The 14,628-nt window shown below is 32.4% G+C and overlaps 1 protein-coding gene across 1 annotated transcript in view; it reads right to left on the bottom strand.

The window, feature by feature from the left end:
* Window positions 1-13,945, bottom strand: part of LOC108904609 (guanine nucleotide-binding protein subunit beta-1) — a 21,850-nt gene extending 7,905 nt beyond the window's left edge. The window contains exons 1-2 of the mRNA XM_018707235.1: window positions 13,674-13,945; window positions 9,172-9,258 (exon numbers count right to left, since the gene is read on the bottom strand). Coding sequence (XP_018562751.1) covers window positions 9,172-9,228 — 57 coding nt within the window. The 5' untranslated portion in view covers window positions 9,229-9,258; window positions 13,674-13,945. The remainder of the gene's footprint in view (window positions 1-9,171; window positions 9,259-13,673) is intronic.
* Between the last annotated feature and the right edge of the window lie 683 nt (window positions 13,946-14,628).

Genomic DNA, 14,628 nt, shown 5'->3' on the forward strand with positions numbered 1-14,628 from the left:
ACGACGCCACACAATTATTTACATATTCCAATAACATAACCTCATTACTGATCTGAGGGTGGAAATCTGTTGGGTTGGTACTTCCGAACTTCACGAAGAAATTGACGAAAATTAGAACATGCTCTAATTCGTCAAGAACTTGATGAATAAATTCATGAAGTTATTTGACAGCAGATTTGGTGCATTACACTTGTCCAATTTCTTGATGAAATGACTTCATGAATTAATTGATCAATAAATTGTCAATGTAAAACAGCTATAAGAGTGTTTAATTCTAAATGAGCTCGGAGAGTGAAGACGAGCATTTACCAGGGGAAGTGGAAGCGGCACAGAGTGTTGTTTCACAATTAATCCCCAAAAAATCGTCAAGACAGTACGAGATTGCCTGCAACGAATTCAGAGGGTGGTGTAGTTGGAAGAAAATTCAAAAAGTGTCCGAAGCTGTATTACTGGCATTTTTCGAACATAAAAGTAATAAAATTAAACCTTCGACGTTATAATCACTATATTCCATGTTCGAAAGTACACCGAATGCCAAGAAAATGTAAATAGCAGACATTTTCCGAAACTAATACCATATTTGAAAAGCAAATCAGTTGGACACCCTCCAGAAATGTCCAAAATTCTAACGAAAGAGGAAAATGAAAGAATTGTTAGAAAAATGTTATGTTGGTATCACTTGTCACTAGTATGATTATTGTTTTCTATGGTCTATGATGGAATGGTATTACGAATTACGTTACGAGAGTACGTTGTTATGTGTTTTTCTTGATGAAAATAAAAGTTAAAAGTGGTGTATGTTTATTAAACGAGGATATTATTATAACAGAATAATACTTTTAAAGCTCCAAGCCGGATTGGTGCCAGTGTTCAACAATCTGCCAGAAAATATAAAAAATATTAAAAGTGTAAATGCCTTTAAATTCAATATAAAATTGTATCTTGTTGAAAAGTGCTTATATAGTACCGCAGATTTTTATACTTAATCAAACATTACTTGTAGCGTTTATTTACTCTTTTTTATATTTTGTTTTTTATATATTACGTGTTTAAATATTTGTTAAAATGTAATTTCTTTTTTAACAACTTGTTTGTAACAGTTATGACGTTTCTAATACATTTTGTATGTCTCAAAGAATAAATATCTATCTATCTAGTTGACATTTGTTTTATGTTCTAGAAGGAAAAAGACTCACTTTGTCGACTGAAAATTTAACGAAAATGTCGACTTTTGATGAGTTTTCGGGCTACATTCAGACTAGTACAACTTTAAAAAAATTAAACAAATTAGCTATAATGCCTGCTCAGTATGCCTTAGCAAAATTTTTGTTACGATTACTGCAAAGTATACCCTTTCTATCGCTTGTTTTACGGTTGAAGTAGCAAATATTACTAGAATGACATCCCACAAAGAAAATCAGCGCACTTTTGTTAATTTTGGCAGTGGAAATCTTACAATGCAATTTTTCGTTTTAATATATGTAAATACTAATAAATAGTTAATTGTTTAATGTCGTTTTCCTTATGTAAATTATAATTAATTGTTTTACTTCACTAGTAACTAAATACATTTAGTAACTATCGATTGAAATTTGATTTTAGTCACTATACACCAGCTAGTAAAGGCGCGTACAAAACAGCAACTGTTCCAACGAATTACAAACAATTTATTCTTAAATTCAACCTTCCACCTAAATTTTGAAACATCCATTTCTATCAAATGGTCTACCTGCCACTTGTTAGTCTTGTTACGTCCCTCTCCCGTCAAGGAGGTAATGCAGAAAACGTCGATTGTCACTCTCAAGACCATCTAGATGGCGCTGCAACTGTTCGATGTTAAGTCGCATGAAAAAAACCGAACTAATGTTGATTTTGAGCGGTTTTTTACACCGCGTCATCCGTTTATCCGAAAACTATTAACTTTCCTGTGCCAGTTCCACATACAAGCTCATTTTTAACAGTGAGACTCACCGGCAATCACCGGAATACACCGGATTTCGCAACCGTGTTCCGCTTGAGGTTTCAAATAGGTGGAATAGAAACAGCGTGTAATCGTTAATAAAACGATGTTTATTTAAAATTCGACGATTATACGCTGTTGTTTAACGCCGTTAAAATTTAATGCTTTGAATTTCACATTTACATTTACAAGAACGACTGAAATTTTATAGAAGAAAGGCTGTGGTTGTCAATTTTGAACTGTCAGATCAAATAACAGAAGAGGTCAGGTTCAGTCAAGGGCAGTGATAAAAGCAAAGCAAATGTAGACGTATTTAATCGTGTCCGATAAATTAAATAAAAAATTTAAAAATATTTTACCGGCATTTTAGACCAGGGTGGATCTGTCGAAATATCCCACTTATTGGATGTAAGAGGGGGCAAGGTAATTTTTGCTGGAATACCTTCAGTACAACTCATATATTAAAAGTGTAGATCCCTAGATCTGGGCGAGGCCCGGAACATTTTCAAAGTTGCAAAAATGTTTAAAAAATTTTTAAAAAATACTAATTTTANAATACATTTAGTAACTATCGATTGAAATTTGATTTTAGTCACTATACACCAGCTAGTAAAGGCGCGTACAAAACAGCAACTGTTCCAACGAATTACAAACAATTTATTCTTAAATTCAACCTTCCACCTAAATTTTGAAACATCCATTTCTATCAAATGGTCTACCTGCCACTTGTTAGTCTTGTTACGTCCCTCTCCCGTCAAGGAGGTAATGCAGAAAACGTCGATTGTCACTCTCAAGACCATCTAGATGGCGCTGCAACTGTTCGATGTTAAGTCGCATGAAAAAAACCGAACTAATGTTGATTTTGAGCGGTTTTTTACACCGCGTCATCCGTTTATCCGAAAACTATTAACTTTCCTGTGCCAGTTCCACATACAAGCTCATTTTTAACAGTGAGACTCACCGGCAATCACCGGAATACACCGGATTTCGCAACCGTGTTCCGCTTGAGGTTTCAAATAGGTGGAATAGAAACAGCGTGTAATCGTTAATAAAACGATGTTTATTTAAAATTCGACGATTATACGCTGTTGTTTAACGCCGTTAAAATTTAATGCTTTGAATTTCACATTTACATTTACAAGAACGACTGAAATTTTATAGAAGAAAGGCTGTGGTTGTCAATTTTGAACTGTCAGATCAAATAACAGAAGAGGTCAGGTTCAGTCAAGGGCAGTGATAAAAGCAAAGCAAATGTAGACGTATTTAATCGTGTCCGATAAATTAAATAAAAAATTTAAAAATATTTTACCGGCATTTTAGACCAGGGTGGATCTGTCGAAATATCCCACTTATTGGATGTAAGAGGGGCAAGGTAATTTTTGCTGGAATACCTTCAGGACAACTCACGTAATAAAAGTGTAGATCCCTAGATCCGGGCGAAGTCCGGAACATTTTCAAAGTTGCAAAAATGTTTAAAAAATTTACTTATTTTAGATTTTACTTATATCTTGGAAGCTATGCATTTTGGAAGAATATTGAAGAGGAAAAAAGTTTTAGACTTGAATTTTACACAAACTGTAAGTTAAAAATGTTTAAATTTATTACCGATTTTGCAAAATAGCAATAATTAATGAAAAAAATGCAAAATATTCTAGTTTTTTGGATATTTTTTAAAAATATTTTAATTGCTCCGAGGGCATTATAATTTTGGTTAAGAAAACCAAGTATAATAAAACAACACACCAAATTTCATTAAAATCGGTTCGACAGTTTTCGCAAAATAATTTTTTGAAAAAAAATTAGAATTTTCAAAATGTTACACAGTTCAAATAAAGCATCTAGATCAGGTGTTGGCAAGTAATTTTAGGTGGGGTCTGGATACTTTTGAAAATTTTTTACGAGGTCCAGAAAAAAAATTCATATTTTTTACTAATTTTTTGTTTTAATTTACACTCAAATTTAATCTGCTTACTAACCATTAAGAACTCAAATCAGTCACATAATTGTAAAATACTAGAAAAAATGTGAAGGGGAAATACTTTATTTGAGTAATTTACACTTCCAAAAAATTTTTGGCGGTCCAGTATTTTACCTTCCGTGATCCGGACCTGGATCGCGGTCCGCCAGTTGCCGACCGCTGATCTAGATACCTACTTGAAAATTTTTTTCACACAAAAAAACACCCTACAGGACAGCCCCAGGAAACTTTTATAAAGTTAAAATTTTTTTTTATTTTTAAACAATTAGATTACATTTATCAGTTTGCAATTTATGTAGTTGTTTTCAAAAATTATAATTTTAAGATACTCGGAAAGACGCTTCTTTAAAAAAAAAAGTTGAATTCCGTTTATTGGTTCTCGAAATATATGCCGTCAAAGTTTATCGGCATTTACCGTTAATTTATAAACAATTTAGTAATAATCCAGTGGCTTCGTTTTTCCGAGTACTAAGCTGGAAAAAAATTTCATATCTATAAGTTATCGGCAACATGGACAAATCAGCGGAAAAGCTAAAGCTCGCACGCGCGAAGAGTGACTCAAAACACGAAAAGTGGGGGAGGGGGTTTTCGCACCGAGACTGAATTCGGAGGTTCAAAATGCGAAGGCAGGAAAAAAATTGTATTATCTCGGTTTCTAATGGACCAATTTCGATCATTTTTTTTTAAATCCGTGAGCCAAGGAATTCGAATATTCCAATGTCAACTGTCTAATTTGCACATATTTTGTTATAAACAAAGTTTATTATTTATGCATTAAATATACTGTATATTTTACCCTACGCTACTGCATTTTTTCAATGAAAAAATTTGTTTACGTATATATTTCAACACTCTGAATATGAATGTATTTAGTTATAATTATTACAATTATTTAAATAATTTTTGTTTAAACAAATTAAAAAATATTGGGAAATTATTTTTTTGTTAAATACAGATAAAATTAAGAAAAAATANTTACAATTATAATTTTGAAAGAAACTAAAAGAGGAAATTGATAAATGTAATCTAAGAGTGTTAACTTTAAAAATTTACTGTGGCCTTCCAAATCAACCGATTTCAATTTTTCAAAAACCATTTGAAAGGTTGAGAGGTCTTTTCTATGTGAAAAAATTTTCAACTATCTAGATGTTTTATTTGAGGCGGTGCAACATTTTGAATATTTGAAAAAATTGTTTTCAAAATTTTTTTCAAAAAATTACTTTGCGAAAACTATATAACCGATTTTAATGGAATTTGGTGTGTTGTTTTATTATACTCCAAAGTTTTTTTTTACCAAAATTAGAATGCCCTCGGAGCAAAAAATACTTTAAAAAAGTTATCCAAAAACTTGATTATTTTGCCTTTTTTTCATCAATTATTGCTATTTTGCAACATCGATAATAAATTTAAACATTTTTAACGTACAGTAGGTACAGTGCAAAATTGAATTGTAAACCTTTTTTTAATCTTCAATATTCATACAAAATGCATAGCTTACAAAATATAAGTAAAAAACTCTGATAAAATAGGTATTTTTTAAAAATTTTTGCAATTTTGAAAATGTTCCGGACCTCGTCCAGATCTAGGGATCTACACTTTTATTATGTGAGTTGTACGGGATGTAATGCACAAAAAAATTACTTGCTCCCTCTCACATCCATCTCAAAATAGATCCGTCCGAAAAACGAAAAATCGATAGATATAACCCGAAAAACTTTTAATATTTTTTAATTAAAAAAGGCATTTTTCTGCTTGCAGAGGCTACATTTACAGCAAGTAACACGTTTCAAAACCGTAATTTGCAGACAAAAAAAGTCGATTTTTGACGGTTTTTTCGATATATCCCGAAAAGTATTATAGCAATCGATATATGTATTTAAAAATACGAATCGATAGGTTTTTTTAATAGCTACAACTTTCTCATTTAACTTTTTTCGATTGGAGTTCAAGTTTTTTTTTTATTAGCGAAAAAACGTTTTTATGACTTTTATGAATTTTTTTCGCTACGTTTATGCGTCACAGAAAAAAAAAACACTATCTTTCTTAGAATTTTTTTCCTGTCACCATATTTTTTATTTCCAGGTGATATTTTTTGTAAGCTCTTCTCCCCATTGATTGGACTATTTTGACATATTGTATAGCTGCTATGACGCTTTTGAAGGATTCTAAAGCTGACTTCCGGCAAAAATTAAATTAATAAACGATTTTCATGAAACTTTTACTGATTTTCGAAAGGCCGTATCTAAGTGACATATGGTCGTAACGTGTAAAGATCTTCAAACTAGAGACTTAAAGCTTCAAAACGCTTTTTTTATTATCTCAATACGACCACTTTTCAGTGAGATACAACAGTGCAAAAATCACTAAAAAAATCCAGAAAATTTTGTTTTTTTAATTTTTTTTTTCCAGCAGTGTATAATTATATTGTCACAGCCACTAGAAAAAAAAGTCATAGGGGAAAAATCCTGGACTTGCCGATGTCTAAACGGAACACAACCACCGTGACACGGCTTGTCGTGCTACCCCACGTTGACGATGGCTCACGATCAATATCCGCCTCCTAGTTGAATACACGATTACCGCGTGCGGCAAAAATACGTTACGCGATGCAGGCCAGACAACCGGAAGGGGTGAGAGGCGAATAAAAGTGTTCCAATGGACGTTTTATTCGCGAAGAATATACAGTCGGCCATTGGTCCAAGGTGTCCACGAAATTTTGACCAAAAAAATACGATATTTCCAAGTTTTCCAGACACGTTTACAAAAAATTTACGGTTTGGGAAGATATAGGTGTAGGCTTTGTATCAGTTTCTATTTGTCTTTTCTCAACAATTAACTGACAGGTCTTACTTTTCTATCTCTAAAATGAATATTTTCCAGACATTTGTTTACAACAACTCTTGTTTGATTTGTAACACAGAATCCGACTTTAAAATTTGGCCAAGTATTTTAGTTACATCCTGTACATGCCTATTTAAGAGATAACCAAAATGTATTCTCTTCCTATTATAAGTTGCTCATCGCCTTTTTATTTAGTTTGTACGATTCATTAAACCAAAATTGTTCCAGCATATTATTTTGAATGCAAGATAACTACTACAGGTTCAAATAGTTAATGAAAAATCATTTAAATTGATATTTTGTAAACAAAATATTTAAAAAAAAAATATTGTGCAGAGTTGAAAAGTTTAAGAAACTATTTTTCAAATAAACAGAAACTGGAAGATTTCTCCAACTTTTCGCTATTCTACAGTTTCAAAATTATTGTTCAAAAAATAATTTATATGTACATTGAGAATACAGACTGAAAATTGATAAGTTAAAGCTTCACAAAACACACAAAATTAATATAAAAGACATTTTTTATAAAACAGATTTATTCCTCACTTTTCTAATTGTGTAGAATGAAAAATATGGAGTCAAAAGTTGAAAAGTTCTTCAAAGAAACAAGCCCCTGGTGTCAATTTAATTATTTCGCTTTTGTTTATTTTACTTAGTTTATTTATACCTATTTCTAATTGTTATCATAATCTGGGAATCTCTAATTTACTACTAATATCTTAATCTAAGTTCGAGAATTTTTTTAATTGCAGTGCAAGTAACGGATTTATAGCAAAGATTTTCACATGGAGATTTTCATTTTTACTCTGCGATAAATCCATATGAACAGACATTGTTTTCTTAGGCTACAATTTTAACAAACTATCAAATATAAATTTTCTTAAGTATTCTGCAAAAATTTACAACTTGGCAACAGTGTAACCACCACCATGTTAGAAAAAAGTTACCTACCAATTTGGAAAAAAATACTTTAGCTATCTAAACTTCTGCAAAAAATTAAGGGAGCAAAAAAATTTTTCGATTTTTTAGCGATTTTTCAGAATGCTGTATCTCAGTTAAAAATGATCGTATCAAGGTTTTAAAAAAAGCATTTTAAAGCGCCGAATGTCTAGTTTCCAGATTTCTTAGTTCAAAATTTTTAGGAGCGACAGTCATCGCGAAATTCTAAGAAATAAAACTAAAAAATTTTTTTTCAATTTTTTGCGTTTTTTTTTCTCGGTCCACGGGCTTGGAAAAATTTTTTACACAAAAATCATGATATGGACTTGATAGCCTGTTCATTCAGCTTTAATTTCTTTTTTTAAATTTTTCTCTACGTTAATTTGACCCGGAGATATTCGACTACGAATACAAAAGCATCCTTTTGGCTTTAACCATCGATATCTCAGCAACTAATGATCAGACAGAAAATTGACGGGCAGTTTCGAAATCTCGAATAAATTTCCTACAAGGCTATGTAGCGTTCTTGGAAGAAAAAAATTTTCTTTCATCCTCGACATTAACTTGAAAAAAGTGAAAAAAAGTGACTTTTTGACTTGTTTTGCTAAGTCGACCGCATCTTTGCTAATATCGATGGAGAGTCTAATGCTTGTACGAATTTTTACATCTCGATGTACCCCCAAAAGCTCCGTAAATGGGCATATCGATCTATCTTTTTCCGGACCGCTTAATCAAAATTTCAGAAAAATTGAAAGGAGCAAAATTTACATTTCTGAGCACCCTGTAACGTTCGTAAAAATGAAAAATTTGATTTTTATTCAATTCTTTCACAATTGGGCATTTTTTGCTCATTGAATTTGAAAAAAAATAATTTTTGAAAAGAAAACTTTTTTAATTTTTGAAAATTTACTCTTCATGAAATTTGTGTAAAAAATTATTCCAAGTCCGTGGATCGAGAAAAAAACGCAAAAAATTGAAAAAACATTTTTTAGTCTTATTTCTTAGAATTTCGCGATGACTGTCGCTCCTAAAAATTTTGAGCTAAGAAATCTGGAAACTAGATATTCGGCGCTTTAAAATGCTTTTTTTAAAAGCTTGATACGATCATTTTTAACTGAGATACATCATTCTGAAAATTACTAAAAATTCGAAATTTTTTTGCTCCCTTAATTTTTTGCAGAAGTTTATAAGTAGTCAGTTTTGTGTTAATTTTCTAAAATGTATGTAAAATAAACCGATTTCGCTGCTTTCCATAAAAAATGTTAACCTTGATTTAAAAAAATTCAACTAAAATAGCATAGAACAGATAAATTGCAATTTCGAACCGAATTAACCAAAAAATTCCGACTAAACCCGAAGTTTCATTAGCCCATTTGTTGCCTATCTCACTCATATCCAATAAGATACAGGGGTGACCCCACGATTTGGGTCGCCCTGTGTACTAGGTACTTACTCTAATGGCATTTTTTAGTGTTTCCGCTTCTTGTCTCAGTGAATCCAATTCGTTCATACTGTCCGCAGCGAACTAATGTAGCAGCACCTGAAAAAGAAAAATAACAGATAAAGCACAAACAAACAAAAAAAAGTAGTTTAATTTCTACTTAATTAATAAAATAGGGAGAATGATTAAAATTTCAATAATCGCTAGTCGAATATTTATGGAATAAAAATGATACTCATAAGGGGGCGTCTCTTCCTGGATAGATCTATTCGTTCTATCATTGTCTTAATAAAAGTGCGATTTCTTCGTCAATCAAACAATCAAAATCTCGAATTATTTATCGATTTGTTTTCGTCTTTAATTAATGTCAAAAATTTGAATATTCATAGGTTCTTATTACCATTACCATCATTCCAAAGTTTCCGGCAAGTATGATGTATAATTGTCAATAAATCAGTAATGACTCATCCGTCCAATTTCCGAAAATTTTATGATTAATTCTTATAAAACTGACAATAATTCTGGGAAAAACATCGACTTTTGGCATTTTCTGTTAACTACAAAATTATTTTTGCAATAAAATTTAGGAGAGACTACTTATCTTGCAGAAAATTATATTTAGAATAAAAACGACTCTTTGGACGTCGCGGGATTTTGAAGAAACACAAAACAAAGCATTTATTGTGACGTAATTTTTTCCCTCACTTTACGGCGCTTGTGCATTTCAACGCGTTGTTCTACAGCATATCCGTAGTCGACATGTAAAAAAAATTCAAAGTGCCGACAACGGAATAAAACTACTGATTTACACAAGCTGTACCCTTATTAGGCGACATTTTACTTTCTGTTTTGTTGCAACCGATTACCGGAACTAGATTTCCCGTTACGCGTTGATACTTTGCATAAATAAATATTTACATCGGTCGCAAAACAGCCAGTCCGCGCGACGCAATAATGGAAACAAACCGCGATAATAGCGCGCGATGATTCAGGAGAAACTGATAGAACTCGTCTTTCCGCAAAGCAGAAATGTGCACCGTCCACCAAACCCTAATCGTAGTTACCCGGGCGAAACCTTGCTAACCCGCAACTATTTAATTTATAAGAGGGTCGCTCTTTCAATATCATTATTTATAATAACTTTGTGTGTGTATGTTTGCTATGCCCACAAATGGGAAATTACTGAAAATTATTGTAGTACAGACGATTCGCGACAGTGGCGTGACATTTTTTGAGGCCGGGACGGCTATAATTTAATGACATGAAAGATTTCTGCTTTATTTTAAACCTAACCTTAAAAATTACATTGTTTTTTTCATACAAAATGAGATGGAATATATATTTTTCATATCTATAAAACATATGTATTTTTATAGTTGTGGTAATTGAGCAGTTCGAAAGAGATTGGATGTCTTTTGCGGTTCTTCAGATAGGGACAAAACATGCCACTACTACAAACTGAAATTACCATAGAACCTTTTTCTGTTTTGTATTCTATAAAAATAATTCTCTGCTACAACTATCACACGAGCCATCAGCCAAAACCAATCAAATCCTTCCGACATTTGCTTTAAACACAAATATTCTACAACGTCACAATCAAAACGTAAACAATTAAACTATAGACTTAATGTTAAGGTAGTTAGTCCAAGCATTCTGTCACGGATTAATGTTAAATTTGCAGAAATTATTACCTGGACAAAAAAAATATGACCGTATAGAAAATTAAATTTTAAATTGAGTTTCTTGTTCTTTAAACTCGATCCAATATGGCGAACATGGTTAAAAAAAATCGCAAAGTTGAAAAAAACGGTTTTTCTAAAATAACTAAAAAAATATAGCACGGATTGAAAAATTTTAAATGAGAAAGTTGTAGGTTTTAAAAAGATCTATCGACTGATTTTTTGAAAGTATCGATTGCTTTGTTACTTTTCGAGATATATCGAAAAAACCGTTAAAAATCTTCTCTTTTCTCTTCTTCTATAACTCGTTTACATTTACGTGCCCATATTTGCTATTTACTGCAAGCATAGCCCGCGGCAAGCCAAAAAAGTACATTTTTGAAAAATTTAAAAATATTAATTATTTTTCGAGATATATCGATTTTTTGAAAAAAAGGCGCTCTCGAAAATTGGCTAGATCTTCTCAGCGGATAGCCCTACAGTAACGATTTTCGGTTTATTTTCTTCGTAAAGAGTTATATTATCATGCTGTTAAAAAATGTTGACGATTTTATTAATTTTAAGGATCAAAAAATGACTTTGAATAAGTTGCACTTTTTTGGGTATGTTTTTTTCAAATTACTATTTCAATTTTTATTTTATGAAAATGACTTTTAAAGAAAGAAAACTAAACATTTACGGGTCTATTTTGCTTCTAAGGCGAAAATGCTATAATATTCGTGTTTAGCTACCCCAGATTAAGTACAAAAAAATAATAAAAATTGAAATAGTTATTTGAAAAAAACATACCCAAAAAAAGTGCAACTTTTTCAGTCATTTTTTGATCCTTAAAATTAATAAAATCGTCAACATTTTTTAACAGCATGATAATATAACTCTTTACGAAGAAAATAAACCGAAAATCGTTACTGTAGGGCTATCCGCTGAGAAGATCTAGCCAATTTTCGAGAGCGCCTTTTTTTCAAAAAATCGATATATCTCGAAAAATAATTAATATTTTTAAATTTTTCAAAAATGTACTTTTTTGGCTTGCCGCGGGCTATGCTTGCAGTAAATAGCAAATATGGGCACGTAAATGTAAACGAGTTATAGAAGAAGAGAAAAGAGAAGATTTTTAACGGTTTTTTCGATATATCTCGAAAAGTAACAAAGCAATCGATACTTTCAAAAAATCAGTCGATAGATCTTTTTAAAACCTACAACTTTCTCATTTAAAATTTTTCAATCCGTGCTATATTTTTTTAGTTATTTTAGAAAAACCGTTTTTTTCAATTTTGCGATTTTTTTTAACCATGTTCGCCATATTGGATCGAGTTTAAAGAACAAGAAACTCAATTTAAAATTTAATTTTCTATACGGTCATATTTTTTTTGTCCAGGTAATAATTTCTGTAAGCATTTCTCTATAATGCCTGGACTAAGTGTGGAATCATCGTTTGGTGCTTGCTTTTTTACGCGTTAAATCAAATAATACTTTAATACACAGCATTTAGTAAGCTTTCAGCAAGTGGATTTTTCATTTACATCAAGGTGGCTAAATTCTAGACGGTCGCCATATTGTATATTTGACACAAGCGATACGTCAAAATAATCGGTTATATATCGATAACTTGTTGCCAGTGTGACATTTTAAATAATTCGATCGCGAAGCGGAAAGGTTATTCTGTCAAACTGACACGATTTGTAGTTGTGCCGGAAGTTTGTGGTGCATTTTGAAGTACGGACTGGGTTTCAGGCAATTATTAATTTACAAATTAATATACACAAGTTGATTACTATGGCTTTTAATTTCTGATTGGTACTCCACGAACAATTTATTGCAGAAATCGGACGTTTTCATTGGTTGAAATAAAATAATCCACATTAACACACGTTTCTATTTAATTTTAATTTTAAGTTCTTCACATCCTACTACAGAACGGAAGTAGGTATGCACACGTAATTCAACCCATCTTATTGGGCCACGAATTGTTTTTAAATTCCATATCCGAATGTTAAATATTTGACGATTGTATTATTGGAAATCGTTAATGGTTATCCACACGTACATACCGGAAAGTCTTATTTGTCAGAGGTTTATTTATCATCAGAACAAATTCAGGAAAATATTGACGCGTAAAACTGCTTTAAAATTCGACTCCAACAACGTAAAAACCGTACATTTTAAAGGTGTATGCAAAAGATTTGTTTATATCTTATCTAAATGACAATAAAAAAAAACAGTAATTCCGCTAATCCCTTAAGCGTGTTCTAAAATAAAGCTTTAAGTGGACTAGAAATTGGAGCGTTTACGCGATTCAAGTTGGACAACACGACATGGGGGAACTGCAACCCCTCGGATACTGGTTTTTCCAAAATGGGCGTTGAATATATCGTACTCGCTACCGTGCCCTGCTGGAAATAGACCAGGGATAATATGCGTGCAATAGAAACGATACAACGCGTGAGTGTCCAGAGATTTTGGATGAAAAATTGTTTTAAATTTGAACTTCCCGCCAACCGTTTAAAATTAGAATGTGTTTTTGGGACACACCTACAATGGAAAACAAATTTATAAACATTACTGCAGGTCATGTACCCCACTCGCACCGTCAATATCACCAGATACCGTCCAGTAAAAATTCGAAAATGCCCCCACGTCTCAATTAAAACCCTAAAACACGATAAACTCGGCCGAAATAAAAATAATTTGACAGCCGCCATGACAGTCGCTGCACCTGCTGCAAAACTCATTTGTTTCAAGCAAATTAGCCCACTGCGCTAATACGAGGGACTCTTTAGGTATCCGGAAGGACCCTCGATGTGTTCATGTAATGATAGAAGAGCTACTTACTTTTTCCAAACCGTTGCGGCCTTCCTAAACCGATCAGCTATACGACTATCCAATGGTGAACACAAAATCACGAATACATCGGTTCACATGCATAGAAAATGGATTGTCCGCTAGTTTTAATCATGTAGGAGTTATTTAGGGACGTCTCATAAGTGAGAAAGCATTACCCGCGCACTACACACACTAAATTATCCTTTTTTCACCAATTTTTCACCACGATCGTTCTTTGGGCGCGGTGAGACGACCGGTCTTCCTATCGTAACGATTATGGACCTAAGGCGTGACGTCAGAACGGCCATGTTCCGCCGCAGCGCCATCTGTCCCGACCGGGACGGACCTCTCCTCTCGACGAAGAAACGCGTGTTAGTATGGCCGCAGCAGAACAGATGGCGCCCTGATAGGAGGAATCTGCTTGTAATCCGAAATAATAAGTGCAACGGTGCCAAATCGTGAGAAATTTCCCATATAACTGGGAAAATAACTAGGATTCTGTGTCAAGGGCATACATTTTCAAATTTCATAAAAAATGTAATATTATCAGTCGCATATATTTTGAAGTTCCATTTTATTTCGTCATTGAACGTTTTTTCTAAGTAAAAAAAATAAAGGGAATACAAATTAATTCTATTTACGCGGAATATTATTTTTCTGATTTCTACAGAGTGTATCTAAATAACACTGAAAAAATTCAAGGGGCGATTCTCCGATGAAAATTAATAGGGGTCTTTGGTATAAAATTTTTTGAATAAACCCTCCCCTGAAAAGTTACGCCCCTCCTAAAATTACAAAAAAAAAATGTTTTTCTTTTTTATCTTCCACGTACATCAAGCTAAAGAAACCAAACTTGGTGAACATTATCTGTCAATAAAACTACACTTTTTGAATTTTTTTCAACCCTGAACTATTTTTGTAAGGGGTTGAAATAATCAACCCCTATGACATTTTTTCTTATAAT

This window comes from Anoplophora glabripennis, unplaced genomic scaffold (genome assembly GCF_000390285.2).
Source record: "Anoplophora glabripennis isolate ALB-LARVAE unplaced genomic scaffold, Agla_2.0 scaffold294, whole genome shotgun sequence".
Lineage (NCBI taxonomy): Eukaryota > Metazoa > Arthropoda > Insecta > Coleoptera > Cerambycidae > Anoplophora > Anoplophora glabripennis.